The sequence below is a fragment of the Pimephales promelas genome, chromosome 12 (genome assembly GCF_988280905.1).
Source record: "Pimephales promelas chromosome 12, fPimPro1.hap1.1, whole genome shotgun sequence".
Taxonomy (NCBI): Eukaryota; Metazoa; Chordata; class Actinopteri; order Cypriniformes; family Leuciscidae; genus Pimephales; species Pimephales promelas.
In genome coordinates this window covers 26,931,115-26,953,814 of record NC_142780.1, presented here as the reverse complement: position 1 = coordinate 26,953,814, position 22,700 = coordinate 26,931,115, and the positions used below count along the sequence as shown (strand labels likewise).

General features: G+C 36.2%; 1 protein-coding gene across 1 annotated transcript; it reads left to right on the top strand.

Moving 5' to 3' along the window:
- The first annotated feature begins 7,279 nt into the window (after positions 1 to 7,279).
- Positions 7,280 to 22,054, top strand: capn7 (calpain 7). The gene is made up of 21 exons (XM_039679556.2): positions 7,280 to 7,697; positions 7,904 to 8,012; positions 9,253 to 9,410; positions 10,652 to 10,719; positions 10,817 to 11,023; positions 11,543 to 11,629; positions 12,983 to 13,109; positions 13,582 to 13,667; positions 13,866 to 13,959; positions 14,087 to 14,233; positions 15,007 to 15,113; positions 15,950 to 16,070; positions 16,167 to 16,311; positions 16,948 to 17,047; positions 17,745 to 17,880; positions 17,970 to 18,045; positions 18,138 to 18,283; positions 18,370 to 18,432; positions 18,544 to 18,674; positions 19,619 to 19,711; positions 21,089 to 22,054. Exons 1-21 carry the CDS (start codon positions 7,596 to 7,598, stop codon positions 21,231 to 21,233), a joined length of 2,448 nt encoding a protein of 815 aa, XP_039535490.2. The 5' UTR covers positions 7,280 to 7,595; the 3' UTR covers positions 21,234 to 22,054.
- The last annotated feature ends 646 nt before the right edge of the window (positions 22,055 to 22,700 follow it).

Sequence of the window (22,700 nt, the reverse complement as noted above, 5' to 3'; positions counted from 1 at the left end):
AACCTACTATACATAGATGACAGTCCTTTCCATATTCCAGATCAATGGCCAGTAATTCAAACTGTTTAGGGAAAGAGACTGATTTAAGAACAGTTACATGATAGTTCGATTTGATGTACATTGCAACTCCACCCCCTTTACTTTTCCGATCAGCTCGAAACACATTATACCCTTCTAGTGCAATATCATGGCTTGAGATGGATTTTTTAAGCCACGTCTCAGAGATAACCAAGACATCTGCTTTAGTCATTTTTGCCCATATATGTAATTGATCTAGTTTTGGCAGCAGACTGCGAACATTTAGATGTACCATTTTAAGGCCTGATCTATTAGAAAAATCTAGAGGAGTTGAAACTACTCCCGCCGGACCAGGATTTGGATTTATACCGGCCAGCAAAAGCAGCATCATTATCAAATATCGCTGCCTTACATTTCTAGATGTAGTAGTACATTGCCCGTTTCGAGATTCCGATACAGAGATCTTAGGGATGAAAGTAAAGAGGGGTAAATTCATTGTCCTTGAATCCATTTGAGCGGAATTAATAAGAGCCCGAAATATAAAAATAATGTCCGTACATTTGGATGGAAGAAACATGAGACGCGACAAATACATCGCTTTTTCTTCCGTTTTTGTTGGTGTGTCCCATAGTCCAAGCATGAAGATTACCATGCAAAAAAGCAACACCTTCATATTACCAGCGTTTGAAGTCAGAATCGTTCAGACTGAATCCGAGACCAAATTAAGTTCGTTCGAACAGCTCCACGACCCCGACAAATGGGCAAAGAGCAGCACGATATTGTGGAAGATGAATCTTATTTACGGACAATCAGCAGCTGGAGAGTTTAAATTAAGCAAGAAACATCACCGACCTTGACTGCTATATAACTGACGTTTTGGGACGTCTTTTGACCATACGTCAATATTCGCCTTTTTAGGGCCCCCTTAAACGTCGGTAGATGAGGTTATGGGATCCTAACTCTACCCCAGACCTAAACCTAACCCTAAACCTAACCCGTCACCTAACTGACGTTAAAGGTAAAGCGTCAGTTGTATGACGGCCCGGGATCGCCATCTACCGACGTTTAAGGGGGCCCTAAAAAGGCGGATATTGACGTATGGTCAAAATACGCCCCAAGACGTCATATGACTTTTTGGGATGAGACTGTGTTAAACATGCTACCACAATATAAATCACACAGATGTATAAGTTATAAATATAATATCTGGTGACACAATAATGAATTTTAGTCACATGAGGACATGCAGTCCTCGCCTCTCACACTTCCCAACATAAGTCATATATCTTTGGAATAATCCCAGACAGCCACACATGGCCCTTCAACACAAGCTGTGCGTTTAATCAACTCCCAAACCCAGCCCTGGAGTTATCTTGCAGTAATGTAATGAGTCAAACACTTGTGTGACTGGATTTAATCCTTGTATGGTGTTCGCGGTCTGTTGGACCTGTTTTAATTTTTTTTATCAAAAGAAAAATTATTTGATTAATATTTTTTTTTTCAAACTCAGACTCATTGGCCTTGGCTCATTTTCTGTGAAGAATATATATCAGAACACATTTTCAAAGAAAACACACTGTACAACCCCCCTACTGTGATAATGTTGGTTGTGTGTCTTGTTATTTTGTTATCAGTTGTCCCCTGTCTATTAATTATCCCAGGTGTTCATTATTTCTCACGCCCCCCTCGTTATCTGGTTTAGCTTGTTTGTCCCTCATTATTTAAGCCCTGTGTTTCTACCCTGTCTTTGTGAGTTCTTGTCTTATGTGATCTGTTAACGGCGGTGTTGGTTGTTCATGCTCCTGAGTCCAGTATGTTGTCGAGTTTGTAAATAAAGCGTGTGCTGCACATGGATCCACAGCCTTATCCTTCTTGCAACAGCACTAGCACGTAACACCTACACATTTCATTACAAAGAGGATGTTCGGGTCCACTGGAAATAAATGAATACGATCTTAACCATTGTCATGAAATGTATTACTTGGCTGTTGCGGTTTTAAAATAGACCCAGATGTCTGACAGTGGATTTCCTCTAGTTTCATAAAATGGGAATTGTACTGTAGCTCTCACACAGAGGTGGAAGGAACACGATCCTAGTATGTAAACCTCACTTTAAAAAAAATTATTTACTCAACATGTGTGTTTAATTTCTTGCATCGCCAGCTCCCTGCCATAAAGCCTATAAACACATCACTCAAATTAAATGACTTGTGTCCTCCAAAGAAGATTTTCTCTGTCTGGCATGAAGCCTTGCAAGGCGGTAAAGGGCCAGAATTAATAAGTATGACTTGTCAATCAGTATTATAATATGTCATAATAATGAAATATTACGAAAATATTACGCTAATTCATCTTACACTAATATTTTACAGTAATATATATATTTTCTCTGCTATTATAGTTTTGTTGTTCATTGTTATTAATGGTCTGCTTTCTTTCTCTGCCAATTCTTGCTGAGCAATTCCTGGAAATTTACTCTTGAACTCCCTAAACAAATTGCAAAGTCCTTAACGCAGACAAAGCCAAAAATGTGTCTTAGTACATTGACTGCATTGAGGTGCAGAATTTCCTTTGTTTGGTTGGCGAAGAGAGGATCCAGCGAGAGCTTGATGGGGCAACGAGGAAGGAAAGGCATCGCTATGACGACCGGGTACTATTTGTGGCGGTACTGTCTGCAATGGAAAACGGAGCGAAAGCGAGCTGAGTCGAGGCGAGCCGAGTCGAGCTGGTACTAGTAATGGAAAATAGATGATGTTTTTAACAGCTTAGTGGGCAGCATAGGGGACTTCAGGGATGATGACAATGTCAGGGATAAATAACTGGCTAGTGGCTGTTCAATTTTAAGTATCATCCCATTACCATGTTCTTTTAGCCCCCTTATATCAGAATAAACTTTCACCTGGGGGCTAAATACTCTGGCTGAATGAGGTTTGGTTTATTCCACGCCCTTGATATCTCTTCGTGAAGGTCATGGAAAAATGGAAGTCCCCTCAGTGGAGGTACAGTACTTGGTGTTAAAAAGCACTTGTATAACAGACTTTTTGGGACCAGAGTCTTGTTTCTCGGCTGGCCATTCAATATTTAATTTATATAAAGCGTGAGGTAATACCTCCACCAGCTCCTCACACTCTGGGGAAGAAGCTGGCCTTCTTCCCCCATTTTGATGCTTAGCATATCCAGTTCCTCGGAACTAGACAGCTGAAGCCCCTGTGCCTCTTCCAGAGAAGAAGGAACCACGGGATGCTTCCAACTCCGGAGAGAGAGCACTGGATCCCATGGATTAAGTCTGAGAAAGGGTAGGGCCTGTCTCAAACTCTGCTGTGAGATCCATTTGCTCACTTGAACAACCTCCTCGAAGAGTGACAAGTGAGAGCGTCACCGCCATCGAGTTCCTTCGAAAGGGAATCAGAATGTTAATCATCCAAAGTCTGGAATGTGCAGCCCTTCTCCCCTCTCAGAGTCTGCAGCCAAAATGTATATGGCAGCTGAAGGATAACACTCCCTTCAAACTTCCTTGGCCTAGATTGTGCTGTTATTTACTGTACTGTGGTGTAACAACTGAGACCAATCAGACACAATTATTTTTGTATGGTTAACAAATAATTTTTAATGCTCAACATCCCCCAAAAGTGCAAGAAGGATCTTTGGGTTACCAGGACTTACGATGAGATAAGTTGGTTTTATCTCTTTCAAAAATGTGGTCACATGTTCAAGACAGAGACAATGGGGAAGACAGAAACAGCCTTTAATACAGACTTTGCTACATTGATTCTAGACAAACTGATCTATATATGAACATGAAGAAATTTTTGTGAAAGTTTCAGGGCCAGTAGGCCTTAACTCACAACCACCCATGTGCTCGTGGAGAGAGAAAACCTTCATCCAGAACAGAATCAACCATGCAAGTTCATCATATCTTCATCCAAATGAGAATAAAATGATTGCAACTTCAATTTTTGACACTCAAAGGAAACATCAACTCCAAGATCTTCAAGAAATGTGTCTCCTGCAAATGCAAGTATATATTTAATGAGGTAAACTGATGGTTCTGTTCATTGTTGACTCTCATTCTTCTTCTCTCAGTTCTCTATGTTAATCTCCCCTTCCCGAAGCTGAGCTTTGATTGATAGTCTTTGCAAACCGATTATTTATGTTGGTCGTGTAAAGCTTCTATAGTAAAATAGCTGTTTAGTTTAGCCACTTGCATCTTATTATTTTTGGGATTCACGTGTGGCTTGCACTTCTGTAAACATAAATCCTGCTTTGATCGGTCATGGGTCATTCTCAAACATTTTTGCCATTGCCAATGAGCGTTTTTTGAGTGCTGATGATGAGGTCGGTTATTGCTGCCATATGGTGGGTACGGCCCTGACTTGTAGGCACTACTATTATCCATGTTTCGTATACCTTATTTTTTGTTCACACATCTCTAACAACTGTAAAAAATAGTGGGGCTGTGCTGTGACTGGAGCCTATAGGGAAAGTATTCAAATCAGTGCCATGACAACACCAGCCCTCCTGGCCAATAAAACAGAAAGGCCCACCGGAAACTCTCCCGGTGCTCCCGATTAGCCAATCCGGGCCTGGATACAAATATCTTTCTAGAAGTTTGCTTAATTACATCAATTATGTGGAAATGAGTTTCCTTTGTTTACTGCCCATGGGATAAACACTGAATGCAACACCCCTTTATTTACAGCAAATAGACTAAAGACGTAAATGTTTTTGTCACAGGTCGGGGACGCTGAACTAACTGTCATTTAAAAATGTAAGTTAAAATGTAATTTATTCATGTGATTTCCAGCCGAATTTTAAGCAGCCATGTCTCCATGGTGTCACTTAAAAAATCAAGAAAATGCAGATTTGGTGATCAGCATTTCTTATAATTATCAATGTTGAAATGAGTTGTGCTGCTTAATATTTTTGTGGAAACCATGATACTTTTTGTGATGATAGGTTAAATAGAAAGTTTTAAACAGCTTTTTTTTTTATTATAAAATATGCATATAGTAAACAATGTAAATGTTATGGCTGTCCCTTTTGATCAATTTAATGCATCTAATTCATTTAACTTTTTTTTCATTGGCCCTCTTAGGTGTCAACTTTTTATATTTGAACTGATTTTCACTCTTGTTAAATGAATGATGTGTATTTCTAACATACTTAAAGGCCACCCAGAAATGATCCAAGATGATGACCATCTGGTGCTGTAAACTGTTCTAGATTAGGAGAGAGACTGACTGGAGATAATCCTCCCATGTCTCAGTCACTTTTTTTATCTTTCTGTTTTTACTGAGAAAGTCACCCAGTGGGTTGCAAAGTGATTTTCATTCCTAAGCTGTAATTTATGTGGTGCAAACAACTTAAGGCAATGATGTTTCTCACACAGTTAAATATATATATATATATTTTGTTTTGCGGATATTTTTAAGGATAAACAGACCAAAACAGTTTATTTTTACCAAATGCACAATGGATTGTGAAAAGCGATTTAATTTCATGTTTACATAAAGTGGGCAACTTTTTTCTTCAAAAAGTCTGGATGTTTTGACATTTAATACATGTCAAATCATTGTTATGTCTGTCAGAGGAAAACTATATACAAACCATTTTTCTCTGTGACATGTTTACAGTCGGACAGTTTTTACTGTCTGCATTTAATGCACTGTAGACTTTAATGTCCAGCTCTAATGGTTAACTAATGTTTTGTCACATCAAGTGATAAGTGAGTCCATCTGCAGTGGATGTCATACTGTGCCTTGCAAAAGAAAAGATAAAAAATGGAACAAAAAATATCTGACACTTGCCTTCAATCAGCAGGATATTAAAAATCTAGAAATATTAATGTTTAGCCTATGTGTAGTGTTATCTGGAAAAGTATTTTGGTTATGTTAATAGTTTCATTTTCGTTTTGTCATAAGTAACAAAGTCAAACAGTCCTTCTGGGTTTATTTATTTATTTATTTTTGTTGTTTTCCTTTCTCATAAAATCATGAAAGCCTCATGGAGGGAGGAGCATTTAGTCCAGACAGAGTTAATGAACATTTTTGTAACACTATGGGGTCAGGGTTTACAAGTCCATTACTTCCTATTAAACAACATTTTATTGCCAACAGCACCTTCATATCAAAAGCGTATAGGTTCAAAGTACACAGATGAGTTTGTTATGTATGTGCTCACAGGTGAACACAGTAAAACCAGGTGTAAACTGGGTCCAAATCTCACATCATTGCAGACCTATTTGAAGAGTTATATTATAATATTATATTGTAAACTTGAAAATAATAGGACATGTGTACCAGTCTCGGGAAAATCGCCTTTTATAATAAATAAATAAATAAATAAATAAATATATATATATATATATATATATATATATATATATATATATATATATATATCTTAGCCTACTGGTGTCGAACAGAACGATTCAAATTGGAAGAGAAAATTTTTTAAAAATTTAAAAAATTTCTTGTCAAATTAACAGTAACTTACTGGCAACAATTATCCAGTAGCTACTTGCTGTATTTCATTCAACAGAAGAATTACTGTAACACTAACTAAAGTACTGTTAAGCATACTGTAAAATTAAATAACATCATTTTACTGTAATTTCTTACCATATTAAAGTACAGTATTACAATTTAAATTTTTAATGTATTTATTTGAAAAAAAGTTTTTTTTAATATAATTGTGATTTTATAATATTTAGGTATGAATCCAATTTGGATTATCCAACTGAAGTTGAGTTACTGAATCCAATTTGTGAAAATATATCTTCGTTTAGTCAAATAGCAAATAGCTTTTTTTAACAGCATTTAAAAAAAAATGGGCAAGAAATCTTACATTCAACCAAATAAAGTTATCCATGTTATCAACATGAATGAAAGTTGGAAATCTGGGTCTTTTATAAAGTGAATTTGACATAAAATGCAGTGGGTTTTTTTTTTTTTTTGTGTGTGTGTGTGTTTTTTTTATTAACCCCCCAAAAACACAACAAAATCAAACGACTGTAAAAATCAAAACAAATAAAAAATAAAAAAAAACGATTCTGGAGACTGTTATTATATTCCCTGCAGACCCCAAATATAACTAATGTCTACAAAAATTAAGATAGTACAGGGGTTAAGGACCATAAGGACAGAATGAAATAAGAATAGCTTTTTCGAACTTGTTCTTTGAAATGAATTATTTTAAGGAACCGATTCGCGGAAATGAGTCGGACGGCGGCCGTGCTGAAAGCGAATGACGTGTCGTGACAACAGCAAGACACGCCCATCGCATCCGGAAGTACGGCAGGCTTAAGCATTTGTTTTGCTGTCATAATAGCAAGTTAAAGCGTTATGTGCTCACACCTTATTAAGATTAACTAAGTTTGATAGCTCATTGAAATCAATATTTTTCAGTCTTGCCTCATTTTATTTCGGAGTTGGAGGTTGGGAAGTTCACATAACGAGAACAACTCAAGAAAGAAAGAAGCGCAAATTCTCTGATGAACAGCAGCAGTCTATTATGAAGAACAAGATAAAATGATTTGTCATATAACGTTATCATTTTAACGTCTTTAAACGTCAATCATGGATTCTACAGCTCTTGAACTCGATGCTGTTAAATTTGCTAAATCAGCTGTACTGAATGATCAGCAGGGGAAATACAATGAAGCTGTCTTCTACTATAAGGTAACGTTAAGCTTCATGCTCTCCTTTTTTTTTTACATTGCGAGCTGATTTAATATAATAATTACCTTAACCTTTAATGTACATGTCAACGCATTCCACGCTATGACAATAAAAGCTGTCATTAAACATGTTTTACTTTGAGCTGGATATACATTTTTGGATAAGACTTATAATTGATCATATTTTGTATTTTGGGTTCTGATTAGGAGGCTGCCCAGGCTCTCATCTATGCAGGCATGGCTGGATCCAAACTAGAGAATATTCAAGACAAGGTGAACGAGTACCTGGACAGAGTACAGACTCTACTCAGTGCCGGTCAGTTTACATTAACTAATACAAATATGACCTCATCAAAAGGCTGTTTTCCTCTATTAATTCTCAGTGTCAAGATTTACACCTTTATAAGTTGATCCTCTAGGGCTGATTTTTGTTTGCTGTTCTATGTGGTCAACAAGAAAGTGAAACCTACTCCTCCTCCCTATTGCAGAAAGAAAAAAAATATGCTCATATTTTCCACAGCCCAACCTTTAAAAAGCGTACATACCTTATTTGAATGTGGCGTGACTAATTCAGCAATTGGGAATCACAAATGAATGAGTAATTCACAGCTAAAAGTAATTCGCTTCCTTGTTCTGTTGTGTTATTTGATTTGAGAACAACATAATATTTTTCTACATTAATGTTCATTACAACCTAAAGGTGAGTAATTGTCATTACTCACTTTTTTAGGTTGTTCCAAAACCCTGACTTTCTTCAATGGAACATAAAAGGAGGAATTGTACTGGTGCTCTTTTCCAGTTTATGAATGATGAATGGGCACTGGAGCTTTCAAGCTTCAAAATGAATGCAAAATCACCATAAAAGTGCCGTGAAAGTGGCCTAAACACCATATGCTCTGTATTCCAAGTCTTCAGAAACCATATGTTTTGAATTTTAGGATTTAATTTGATCGGCATCTCAAAAACGCCAAACTGATATTGATCCTCATTTTAGTTGTCCTTGTTTGTCCCAAAGTCTGCTTGCCATGGTCTATTTTTGAAAGAAACAAGAACTGCGTGCCACTAAACGTTACGGACTACGCAGTTGTCCACGTCTGTCGCCATGGTTACGTCATAGCTTTGGCAGTATGAACGAAAACCGAGGGTAGTACGGATATTGCGTCATTGACAGGCAACATTTTTTTCCGGGACGGCCACTTATTTAAAATTGTTTTTTAAAATTTAATTTCTCTGAAATTAAGAATCTTTGGAGACTTTTGGGATACTGTAAGTACACAACTGCAGGAAATGTATCACTCTGTGCAAGTGATTTTTGGATATTTTATTAAAAAAATTCTTCCATTTTGTACCTTTAAGTCTCCATTCATTGTAATTGCTTTGAAAAGAATGACCAGCACAGTTCTTTCTCCTTTAGTGTTTGTTTTAGTGTTCTTGTAGAGAAGGGAACTCACATTGGCTTGTAACACATGAGGTTGAGTAAATAAAGGCACTAATTTTTGGATGAACTATTCGTGTAAGGCCTATCTCTGTTGTTAACTGACTGAATCTGTGATCAGTTCAAGCACAGAGCAATGACCCTCTGAAGAGTAAGCACCAGTTGGATCTGGAGAGGGCGTACTTTCTGGTGACACAGGCTTTTGAAGAGGATGAGAAGGAAAATGCAGATGAGGCCATTGAACTCTACACTCAAGCTGTGGAATTGTGCATTCAAGCGGTGAGTTGTCACATTAGGAGAAAACACTTAAAATTAGTGTTCAAAAGTAAAAAAAAATTTAAAGTCCCCATGAAATCAAAATTGACCATACTTACTTTGTTTGCCTAAATTGATCGTTTTGTGGTGAACAATTCATACATGCAAGTCAATCCACACCAAAAAAATTTTTGGCTTCATAATCTTTAATCAAATTTTGAAAATGCCCCTCCCCTCTGCATTGGAGGGCCTTGCCCGATGACGTAGGCTTTACGGTTTGGGTGTCTCCTTAACATCCATAACCAAGCCCCTCCAACTGACAGCTGCTGTGTGTTTGTGAGCGGCGAGCGAGCATTGATTGACAGCGTGTGTAAACTTGCGTCATCCTCCATTTCAGAATGAAACACCCATTTTTCTAGATCCACTCAGGTGCTAGTTGAAAAAAAAAGCCATGCCCACTATTTTGCCTCATTTAGTATTCCGTTTCTCTCAGAAATACGTCACAACACTGGAGAAAAGTCGTTTGCAACTTCCGGTTCACGGGGACTTTAAAGAAGTTAAAGAAATTAATACTTTTATTCAGCAAGGACACATTCATTTGTTAAAAAATGACAGTAAAAGACATTTATAATGCAACAAAATATATATGTTTTATAAATATCCTTTAAACGCCAAATAAATGTCCTTTTGGTCCTCCCATTCTTTAAGGATCCTGAAAAAAAATATCAAAACTTCAAAAATATTTAAAATTATTAGGGGGAAAAACAACTGTTTTTAACATGGATAAAATGTTTCTTGAGTACCATATCAGCATATTAGAATCATTTCTGAAGGGTCATGTGACACTGAAGACTGAAGTAATGATGCTAAAAACTGAGCTTTGACATCACAAGAATAAATTGCATTTTAAAATATATTCAAATAAAGAGTTATTTAAAATTGTAATAATATAGCATTAATAGTATTACTAATTTGGTCTGATTTTTGATTTTTGGTCTTGGTGAGCATAAGAGACAGTGAACATTAAAAACATTAAAGAAATCGTACCCCAAACTTTTGAACAGTTGTTTAAAAATTGTACAAGTGTTGACTCAGATACTAGCAGCAGTTCTAACATAACCGTAGTCAGGCTTTGCAACAGGTGGTGGTGTTAAGTTGGTTGTTCTGGTTTCATATCTCTGACTGGTGCTTATATGGTCTCCTCTGGTAATTAGAAACGGAGCCGCAGCCCTGTAATCTTTGAACTCTTTCTCTCTCCCACACAGTCCAATGAGACGTCAGATCAGGCACTACAGGGAAAACTGAAGCAGCTTGCTCGCCAGGCTCTGGACAGGTGCTTCACACATTTGGAAATAGAATGATGTACAATCAGTATGATATACATTTGCTATCGCTATAATCCTTGTTTTTATCTCTTTTTCCTCATCCAGGGCAGAGGGACTGAAAGACTCTGTTAGTAAATCAGCAAACCAGGACAAGCCCGTCTCCTCTGCATCCAAAGGCCCTGCTCAGGTGAGGCAGTTCTTCCCGCTAGGCCCTGACTTCTCCCTCCATGACAAAACTCAGCCGGTCCGAGCAGTGCACTCCAGCGAGCCTCAGGGTCAGCGTTACACAGCGGAGGAGATCGAGGTGCTCAGGTAGGCTCAGAGCAAACACAATGTCAGATGTTTAATAGCGGAGGCTCATTTCCCCATCACCTTTACCTGGCATCTAACCAAAACTCACTAAATTTAATCTTACAGAAGCACTACAAATGAAATTACACTGTTAAATGAATAAATGAATATCTGTTTGTTTTTTTCATACTGTACATTTATAGTGTTGTGATGGATAAATTCACTTGTGGCATTAAGAATGTTTTATTTTAGTGTTATTTGGACAAAGTAGTATAGAAATTGATTTCAACATAATGTATGAAAATACATTTGTTGACTTTTTTTAATTTAATAAAAATAATAATAATTTATTACATTTAGCACTTTTCTCTGCACTCAAAACAGAAGGGGGGAATCTCCTCAACCACCACCAAGCATCCACCTGGATGATGCGACGGCAGCCATATCGCGCCAGAACACCCACCACACACCAGCTTATGTGTGGTGGGCTAAATTATTATCAGTTCTTTATTTTCCTTTTTTTGTGTGTGTTTTTTCTAGAAAGACCTCCAAGATTAATGGAATTGAATATGTTCCATTCATGAGTGTTGACCTTAGGGAACGTTTTGCTTTTCCTGTTCCGTTCTCGTGAGTATTTATTTATATTCTTTCAGTGTAATTTATAAATAAATTGCATTATTTTATATGTTGTTGTCTTCCTGCCTCGGGACTACAGATGAAAATTAGTGCAAAAAGTGCAGCTGCTTCACTCACACACCCTGCAACAGCTGTATTTTCCTTGGCACTAACACTTACACTATGGCTCAAAAATATGGGGTCAGTAAGATTATTTATTTTTATTTTTTTTTAAATTACTTTTATTTGACAAGGACACGTTAACCTTTTTGGTGCTGTTTGGACATGTTTTTTTTTAGACGTTTTTACTTCATCGGAAGGGTTTTGGCACTTGCTATGTGAACACAAAAAAATCATGGACATGATTCGAAAAGGTTAAATGGTTCATAAAAAAAATAGTCTTGTTCGTGGTCAAAAATTACTACATTTGAAATTAATAGGAGAATTTCATCCTTGGAAAAGTTTGGTAGTGCGCCAAAACAAAATCTTACTGAAAGCTAATTTTTTGAGATGTCAACCTCAAATTTGGAACACAGCTTTATGCTTTACTACATATAATAATTTAAATGGTATTTTTTTTGCATTTTTCATAACATTAGATGTAAAAATGTATAGCTTTTTTCATTCGTCTTTAAAAAGAGACCAAGTTTACGTCTATTCTCCAAAGAATTCAAAGATTTATGACAGTTTAGGTCCATGCTCAAAAAGCAAATAAATGGATTATAACTACTGTACTGTACTAGTACCATAAGATTCCATAAAAATACAAAAAAAATGAATTCAAAAACATTATCAAACTAATCAAAAAAACAATCTGTCATGTTTGACCGACACACTAACAGTATCAGAGGGTTAAATTGATCAAAAGTGTCAGGAAAGACATTCATAAATCATAATGTTACAGAAGATTTCTATCTCAAAGAAATGTTGTTCTTTTGAACATTCAATTCATCAAAGAATGCTATAAAAATTAATCACAGTTTCCACAAAGATAATAAGCAGCACAACTATTAACATTAATAATACATAATAAGAAATGTTTAATTGAACACCAAAATAGCATATTAGTATTATTTCCAAAGGATTATGTGACACTGATGGAGTAATGATGCAGAAAATTCAGGAATAAATTACATTTTAAAATATATTAAAATATACAACATATTGTAGTAATATTTAACAAAATGACTATTTTTACTGTATTTTCAATCAAATAAATGCAGCCTTGGTGAGAGCAAAATACTTAAAGTCTTACTGATCCCATCTTTTGAGGGCTAGTGTTTTTAAGAGCAGTAGTCCGACAACATTAAATGTGGAATTGATTTTCAAAAAAGATTTCAGTAGCATGCTTGTGTTTACACATAGGGACAAATGCGGGAAACTGGCTCTGTCGCCGAAGCAAAAAGCCATATTCTCACGCTGGGTTCGTCCTGATGACATCTGCAATAACCCCACCATGATCTTCACTGTGTCCAGCTTCAGCATCAAGCAGGTATCACTTTAAGTTTTCTTCTCAGTAAAACTAGTTCACCCAAAAATGAAAATTCTGTCAGTATTTACTCACCCTCATGTTGTTCCAAACCTCTATGTGTTTATTTGTTCTGCTCAACACAAAGGAAGATATTTGGAAGAATGTTTTAATCAAACAGATCTCATTCCCCATTGACTACCATAGTAGGAAAAAATACATACTATGGTAGTCAATGGGGAATGAGATCTGTTTGATTAAAACATTCTTCCAAATATCTTCCTTTGTGTTCAGCAGAACAAATAAACACATAGAGGTTTGGAACAACATGAGTGTGAGTAAATACTGACAGAATTTTCATTTTTGGGTGAACTAACCCTTAAACTGGAAACAAATTAAACAGTGATGATTTTGCCTATTGTTTAAAGCAAAACCGGTAATTGTTTTTTGTAACTTTTTACTTTCGTAATGTTGTTTTGTTTGCTCATGCTTGCAGACAGTTGTGTCAGACTGTTCCTTCGTTGCCTCATTGGCCATCAGTGCAGCATATGAGAGACGCTACAACAAAAAGTTAATCACAAGGTACAGCAATGTTTACACTAATAGTGTGACTCATGTGTTACTGTAATCCTTGGATTATCAGGCTGTGTTTTGGATGGCTCATGGACTGAATCAGGCTTGAGAATGTCTGGTGTCCTTAGGCTGAAATGTAAAAAATGTCCTGAACAAGCACCTCTAATGTTTAATTAGTATATAATGTCTATTTGTGTTTGTATGTAGCATCATCTTCCCACAGAACAGGAAAGGAGAGCCAGAGTATAACCCGTGTGGGAAGTACATGGTGAAGCTGCACATTAACGGTGTCCCGAGAAAGGTACTCAACCTCTCTAAGCCCCGCCTCCTCAAATAAACTACCTTTTATCTGTTGCCTTCATCGTTGTTTGAAGATGAACAAGTTCTTGAGACTATTGTAATAGTTCGGGTGTGTGTTTCTCTGTCAGGTGATCATTGATGATTTCCTACCCGTGGACCGCAACGGCGAGCTGCTTTGTTCCTATTCCAGTAATCGCAACGAACTTTGGGTGTCACTCATTGAGAAGGCCTACATGAAGGTCATGGGAGGATATGATTTCCCAGGCTCCAACTCTGTGAGTTGCACTTCAGATTTAGATGCTGCTCTAAGCAAAACATTTATTTGACCAAGTGTTACGTTCAACACACAAACGCACCAATGTACACAGGATAATAAAACATCGCACACACACGTGGAACGTAACACCAAGTCTCTCTCTATTACTCATCAAGGCTGCTTTTATCTGATCAAAAATACAGTTAATATTTTGAAATAGTATTACAACTTAAAATATGTACTAGTATTTTCATATACTGTATTTATTTCATAGATTATAGTATTTACTCTAGTCTTCAGTGTCACATGATCTTTAAGAAATCATTTCAAATATGCTGATTTTGTGCTCAAGAATAATTTCTTATTCTCAATGTTGAAAACAGTTGGGCTCCTTAATATTTTTGTGGAAAACCCTGCTGCATTTTTTTTTTTAGGATTCTATGATCAATAAAAGGTTAAAAAGAACAGCATTTATTTGGAATAGAAATCTTTTGTGTTATTCTAAATGTATTTACTGTTATTTTTTATGTTTAATGCACCCTTTCTGATTGAAAGTATTTATTTCTGTCAAAACAAATCATACTGACCCCGAACTTTTGAACGTTGGTGTATACTGTTTTGTATAATTAAACACTAACAACACTAATTTACACTAAAATAAATCCTTTTACATGCTACACGTGAATTTAGGCAGCGCAACATTTTTTTTTAAATTATATTCTGCATTATTCTGAATGATACTGCTTGGTGACACGTGTTTTTTGTTTGTTTGTGTATGGTTTTTGTTTGTAGAATATCGATTTGCACGCTCTCACTGGCTGGATCCCAGAGCGTATTGCTATGCACTCAGACAATCAATCCTTTAACAAAGATGATACTTTCCGCATGCTTTACCAGAGGTAAGCTCACACACACTCACAGTACACTGGTGTTGATTGATTTTTAGCCACTGTAAGGTCTTATGTTCCTTTAGATTCTGTAGTATGTAGCTACTTCATTACTTTACTGGCATTATTCAACTTGCCTGTCTTGATTCTGTGCATAAATAGTTTGTATGTTGCAGTGTTGTTTTCATATTAATTATATATTAATATTGTATATATTCAGATTTTTTAATAATTTACATTTTATTTTATATGTCTATTTATAGGTACAATATGTAAGAACTTTGTATCAAAATATCCAAAAAACACTTGCACAGTGGTATATATTTCTTTCAATTGTGTACTTCCATTATACTAAATGTTTCCAAGAATTTGTAAATTCAGAGAAATTCAGAATTTTAAAAAGTGCCTGTCCCTGTTCACTTGTCAATGACGTAATATCCGCGTTACCCCTGGTTTCCGCTTATACTCCCATAGTAACCATGGTGGACAATGTGGCATAGTCCGTAACGTCTAGCGGCTAACGCTGTTGTTATTTCGTTCAAACATTATGGATCATGGCAAGTAGACTTTGGGACAAAATGAGAACTAAAAAGACTCATCCATAAACATTATTAGATCCATCAGCATGACAGCAGACCCATCATTCTGCTTATCACTGTCATAAACCTATGGCTTCATTATTTTAAGAGATTAGTGACCCCTAGCGGTTAAAAAATGACATATTGTATCTTTAGCTTTATTTTTATTTTAGTTTTAGTTTAAAGATATTTTACTTATTTTATTTGAGTTAGTTGCCAATGCAACATTTCTCTTTTTGTTAACAATAACAATTCTGATCTATCTGGCAGATTTCACAGAGGAGATGTTCTCGTCACCACAGCGACAGGGGTGATGACTGAGGAGGAGGGGGAGAAGTGGGGTTTAGTGCCCACACATGCTTATGCTGTTCTAGACATCAGGGAATATAAGGTGACACCCATGACCCCTGGTCAATGTTAAACATATTCTTCTTAGAGAGGTTTCATGACAGCAAAAAACATTGTCATCTCCTCCTTGTTCTCACAGGGTAAACGCTTCCTCCAGCTGAAGAACCCATGGAGCCATCTCAGGTGGAAAGGTCGCTATTGCGAACGTGACGAAAAGAACTGGACACCAGATCTTCTCAAATACCTAAATTTTGACCCCAAAAGCGCACAGAAGTTTGACAATGGTAAGCCAGTGCTTATCTAACAATGGTCAAGTTTCCATCCACTTGTCTATTGAATTATCTAAAGTTTGGTCAAAATAACTTTCCATCCAACAGCTTTAAAGCGAATAAAAACCTGTGTAATGACGTCACATGCTGTTTTGCGATCAAATTGTTATATCAAATTGATTTGAGACATTTTAAGGCGTTTCCAATAATTTTTGCACTGAATCTCCCAAAATTCAAGCAGACTGTTGCAAGGTAAAATGGATCGCGCCATCTACCAACAAATGATCAATATTGCAATGCAAACAGAGCGGAAATACTTGGTGAAAATTAACTAAAACTTCTTCTATGTTTTGTGGTGGGTTGCAACCATAAAAAGATCTAAAACTTAAATCGCAATTCATTCTTTATTCAGCAAATAACGTTTCCATGAGCGTTTATCGCATAAGCCATATATCGATCGAGATAAAATCCGATGAGACCAAACGCATTTCTTTTGAGTTGAAATGAAATTCAAACGAATTTTTGTGTTTCCATAAGGCATTTTTTATTCAATATCACTTAATTCGGATAAAAACGTGTAGATGGAAACATAGCTAATGACACATAGACAAAGTTGTAAAAGTTCTTAACACCTGTGTGTTTTTCTTTAAGGGGTGTTTTGGATCATCTGGGAAGACTTGTGCCAGTATTACGATGTCATCTACTTGAGCTGGAATCCGGCACTGTTCAAAGAATCCTCATGTATACAAAGGTCCGACTCATATTACATCATCAATAGTATTTATTCTGTCAAAGTTTTTGGTGAAAGGCTATGTGTAGACTGGGGAAAAGTGCCGTGGTTCACATTTGTTTGCTCATATAATGTGACTCAGTGAAGTTTTAGAAGTCCTAAGTATTATCTCGGCAGTTCTATACAAGCAAATCTTGAGGAATTGTATTGTAAATATTTAAATATGATCTTTTTCTTCGTCTCAATCGCCTGTGCAAGAATCGCTGGCTTCCATGGCACATCAGCTTATAAATTAAGGCATAAACACTATTCAGTGGCCTTCCATATGAGCGTGTCATTTTGTTATTGTTCTTTGTGTGTATGTCAGTTTAGGACCATGCAAAAATAAGAAAGAAAAAAAATCTCTTTTTTTAATCTCAGAATTGTGACCTTATATTTCTCAATATACAAGTTTATATCTCACAATTGTGAGAAAAATTGGGGAAGAATTGGGATTGTGCAAGTTTATATACAACAATTCTGACTTCTTTTCTCAGAATAGTAAAATATAAACTTGCAATTGTAACAATAAGTCGCAATTACCTTTATTTTTATTTATCGAAAGGCAGAAACAAGCTTACATACAAATCTGATATTGACCACATTTACAAGGTCATGTGAACAGCCAAACAACAACAAAAATTAGATCTGAGAATATTTGTGAATTATGCTATTGCAGTAGCTGGGATTGCAAACAGGGACCTGTGAAGGACGTCTACAGTTTGGCCAATAACCCTCAGTACAAGCTGGAGGTGCAGTGTCCTCAAGGGGGCGCTGCAGTATGGGTGCTACTCACCAGACACATCACTGACAAGGTAAAACCACAGTTAAAAGTGCAGTGCGCTACAATCAGATTGAGAGTACTAGTTCTTACAATGTTCTTACTTTCTCATTCGCTCTCAAGGATGACTTCGCTCAAAATCGGGAGTTTATTACTTTAGTAGTTTACAAGACTGATGGAAAGAAAGTCTATTATCCAGGTAAAATTCGACACTGAAGAAATTGTGTATATCTGATTTATTTTTAGTTCATTACTTACATTTTGTGTGCCCTGGTTTGTGTTTTTCCGAAGCTGAACCTCCTCCCTACATTGATGGCATCAGGATCAACAGCCCTCACTACTTAACCAAGATCAAACTGACTAGTCCTGGAACTCACACCTTTACACTGGTGGTCTCTCAGTATGAGAAACAAAACACCATCAACTACACACTAAGGGTAAGACACATTCAAGTGTGATGTTTTTTATTTTCATATTAATCGAATCCTATTATTAAATACTGTCATGAATATGCCCTTTTTAGGTATACTCGGTATGCAAGTTTAATTTCTTCAAAATCCCAACACCCTTCACCCACACCAAAAGAGTGAGTTCAAACTTCTACTATCACTTTTTATAATGTTTGTGGTGGTTATGGTTGGAAGCTATTTCCAGATTGTTTTTAACATATCTCTCTATTTTTTGCTGTTATGTATAGATAAATGGGCAGTGGAAGGGGGCCAGTGCAGGAGGTTGTGGAAACTACAAAGATAGCTTCAAGAACAACCCCATATACCAGTTCAACATGGAGAAAACAGGCCCTCTGCTCATCGAACTCCGTGGCTCAAGGTCAGACTGCTTGTTATTTTATTCCACACCACCAGAGGACACAATTAACAAAGTAACAGTGCTACCCCTAAAATAATCGTGATATGTATGTCCCTTGACATCCTAACATCAAAATATGATCTGAAGGCCTTTATCATTTAAGAAAAATTGGTATTTTTAAATATAAGGTTTGCTTTGATTAGATGTATTATCCATAAACATTTTGGTACGCTACCATTCAAAATTTTGGGTTCAGTAAGAGTTTAATGCTTTTATTTAGCAGTGATGCATTACATTGATCGAAAGCGACAGTATAATGTTTCAAATAAATGCTGATTCTTTTAATCAAAGAATCCACAAAAATATTAAGTAGCTCAACTGTTTTCAGCATTGAAAATAATATGTTTTTGAGCATATTAGGATGATTTCTGAAGGGTCATGTGACACGGAAGACTGGAGGGATGACTGATGAAAATTCAGCTTTACCATCACACGAATAAATTACATTTGAAAATATATTCAAACATATTTAAATTGTAATTATATTTCACATGACTCTTTTTACTGTATAACATAAATGCAGCCTTGGTGAGCATCAAAGACTTCTTTCAAAATCTTACTGACCCCAAACTTTTTAATGCATAGTGTGTTTAATGTCATATGTGATAAAATGAAAGTTATTAATTGCTGTATTTTGATAAATAAGATGAAAATAAATATAAATTGCTATAACATGACCCAAAAAAGTTATTTCAGCCATAAGAAGGGTGTAAGATTTCAAGGGCCGTCAGATTTCCCTCGACACCAGGATTGACAGGGCCATCCTCTGTAATCACTCCTTCATGGAAGAAACACCTACGCATTTTCAGAACCCTTCTGTCATTGAGTGTGTTCTCAGTGATGTGAGGATGTATGATGTAGCGTGATGTCTGTGAATATAAACGAGTTTGGCTTTCTCACTGCAGGCAGTACAGTGTGGGCTTTGAGGTGGTGACTGTTTCTACTGCAGCGGATTCTGGATCATCAGGCTCTCAAAAGCGGGGCAGTGGAGATTACCGGTAAAGAAATACTCTCTTTGTGATGAAGAAAACTAGATGTCTATTTTATTGCTTTAAAAATAATTACATTGTCTGAAATCCTGTGTCCATTTCCATTTTCCCAACTTAGGCACATGGGCTATGTTTGGGATGTAGTGCTAGTGTACTGCGTTTTGCATTAGTGTGAAACAATGGGCATTATATGCAATACATCTCAATCAGTAGATTATGTTTTTTCAGATAATACTTTTCTATGTAGTGTGAAGTATAGCTGTTTCAACGATCCAAGTTCTCCCAATAGAAAGAACCGATTCTGAAATTCCTGAAACGAGTCGTCAGTTAGCACGAACCTACATAGGTGTCTAACAAACCTGAATAATGGCTACCCGCGAACATCTTCTTCTTTGACCCTCAAACGCTGCAGCTGAGGCCTGGGAGGGTTTGATTTGTGTTGTCGGAGATGAAATTCAGAATGTGGCAATAGCCATTTCATTTCCTGGGTTTAGACTGAATCTTAGTTGTTCTTGATTGTGTAATACAGATTTTAGATGCCAAGACCCTCAAATATGATGATTCCCTTTTGAGGAGCCTCCCTTAAAATTGATCATTTTAAAATTTGAGGTTGGTAAGATTTTTCGAAAGTTTCACCAAGGCTGTGTTTTTATTTAAAAAAAAAAAATACAGTGAAACAGAAATTGGGAAATATTATTATAATAATACATGTATATAATATAATATCTATGATGGCAATAGCTGAATTTTCAGTAGCCATTACTCCAGTGTCACATGATCCTTCAGAAATCATTTTGTTATGCTGATTTTAGGATTCTTAAAATATATAACTTTTTGTAACAATGTGAAAGTCTTGTATTCTTCTTGAATAAAAGTATTAATATCTTGAATAAATAAAAAAAATCTTACTGACCCCAAACTTTTGAATGGTAATTTAGACATTTTTCCATACCCTCATAAGACCCTTGACCCAGTTGGCACTCCCTTGGTATATTTTGGTATGTATTAGCTACTGCAGAAATAGCATGCTATTATGAATACAGGCTGGTATATATATATATATATATATATATATTTCAGTATACTAACAGGCAGCTGGCCTGTTTATATCCCCATTCGTGCATAGATCGTTCCACTTTAGCATCAGCATGCAAATGCTTGAAAATCTAGGTCAGACTTTCAGTAGTTGATCATTTTCTAAAACAGTCTTGTGACTGAGGAAAATGTTTAATGGTTTATCCACCATCTCATCTTGATAGATAGCATGGTTGTTAGCTTTGTTGATGATCTGCACAAGTAGTTCAAAGATTGAGGCGCTTTTAAAATCGATTCAAAACGGTTCATTATCCTTCCTTATATGACAGAATCTGATCTCTTTATCCTCAGATGCGGTTTCTGTTATATGGATGTTGAGAACTTCCCTGCTGGGATATACAATGTCATCCCCACTACCTTCCTGCCCAAGCAAGAAGGCCCATTCTTCCTGGACTTCAGCAGTGTCATTCCACTGCGCGTATCTCAGCTGCAATAATGGCTCGAGATCATCGGCCCGCCGGATTGTTCTGCAGACACTGAAGGTGCTTTAGCCAGTGCTCATTGCTCCCGACGGCACAAACACTCTCGCTTACCAAAATGAAATAATCCCCACCCACAGACGGTCTCTCACATAGTGCCATGTTTGTCATCATGTTAGTGTGTGATTGATAGCGTAGGACTGATCATGACAGTGCCATGCTCAGAGGAAGTGTGTTCAATCAGCCAAAAATACACTCCTCTAACAGTAGTTCTGCAGTCCAAAGTTTCATTCAAAAATAATGTGTACACTTGAACTGAAATGACTGTTTTTAACTCAGGAGACTTGCTGTATAGTAATGATGTCTGATGATAGATCAGAGGGATATGTTTTGTGTTCATACTAAGGGCTCTTCCTCTGGTCTTTGCTTATGTGAAGGTAGAAAGACTGTTGCAGGGAACACAGTCACTTCTCTCTTTAGTGGGAAGAGAATGAATGCACTTTTATCAAAAAAAGGAAGAGAGTGAGATATGCATCTTAAAAGCATATAATTAAAGCATAATTATTTGTTTTTGTTTTTTTTGCTTCCCCCACCGGCCATCATGCGCATCAATTGTCAGTTTAGACATTATGTACCTGCACAGTACTGAATGTTTACAGAACATTATTACAATGACCTGGATGTTCTTGCGTCATAAAGGGACACGCATGATTGAGGATGATGTTCCGTATTGGGCGTAAAAATGCTTAAAGAACTTCTGTCTAACATGCTTTTTGATTTATGTTCATCTGCTTTGATGTATTTATTTGCAGAGATTAAAATTGTGTACATGTCATCAGACATTATCCCACTTTTTATAACAGAATTACGTTGGTGAGTCTACAAAAACAAGTATTTATTATATAACAACTACTTTTTACTGCTTTTATTCTTCATGGTTAATTTTTAGATATTTACATTTTGTGTCTAAAACGTAACCTTTTACCACGCCTTCCAATGGCGGGTGACTTTTGAAAAATTACTACTACTTTTGCAAAAACAATTGGTTAGACATTCATAATTCTCTATTCATATTTCAATACCACAGCTAAAAGTCCTAGCCTAACGAATATAAACTTAAAATAAGTAAATACAAGTAATTTAAGTTTTCAGGTAGAGACATTGAATTGAATATTAAAATAATAATAATAAATTAAACAGATGAATCCTTTTTAAAGTTATTTAGTCAAGAGCAGTGAATTTGTTTTCTTTGTTCTTATTAGGCTGCTGTCACTTTAAGATCTAATGCACTGATCCAATACACTGATACCGACTCTTCTTTCTCTTTTGTTTATGTTCACTGATGTTTCATAACAGACTGTGTTTACTAGGATTTTTTTTGTGAATTTGTCCGTGAATTTGCAAGAAGACGCAAAAGAGAGCTCAATTCACAATTCAATATTTGCATATTCACAAAACTTTCCAGACAATGTGCAACAAATTGA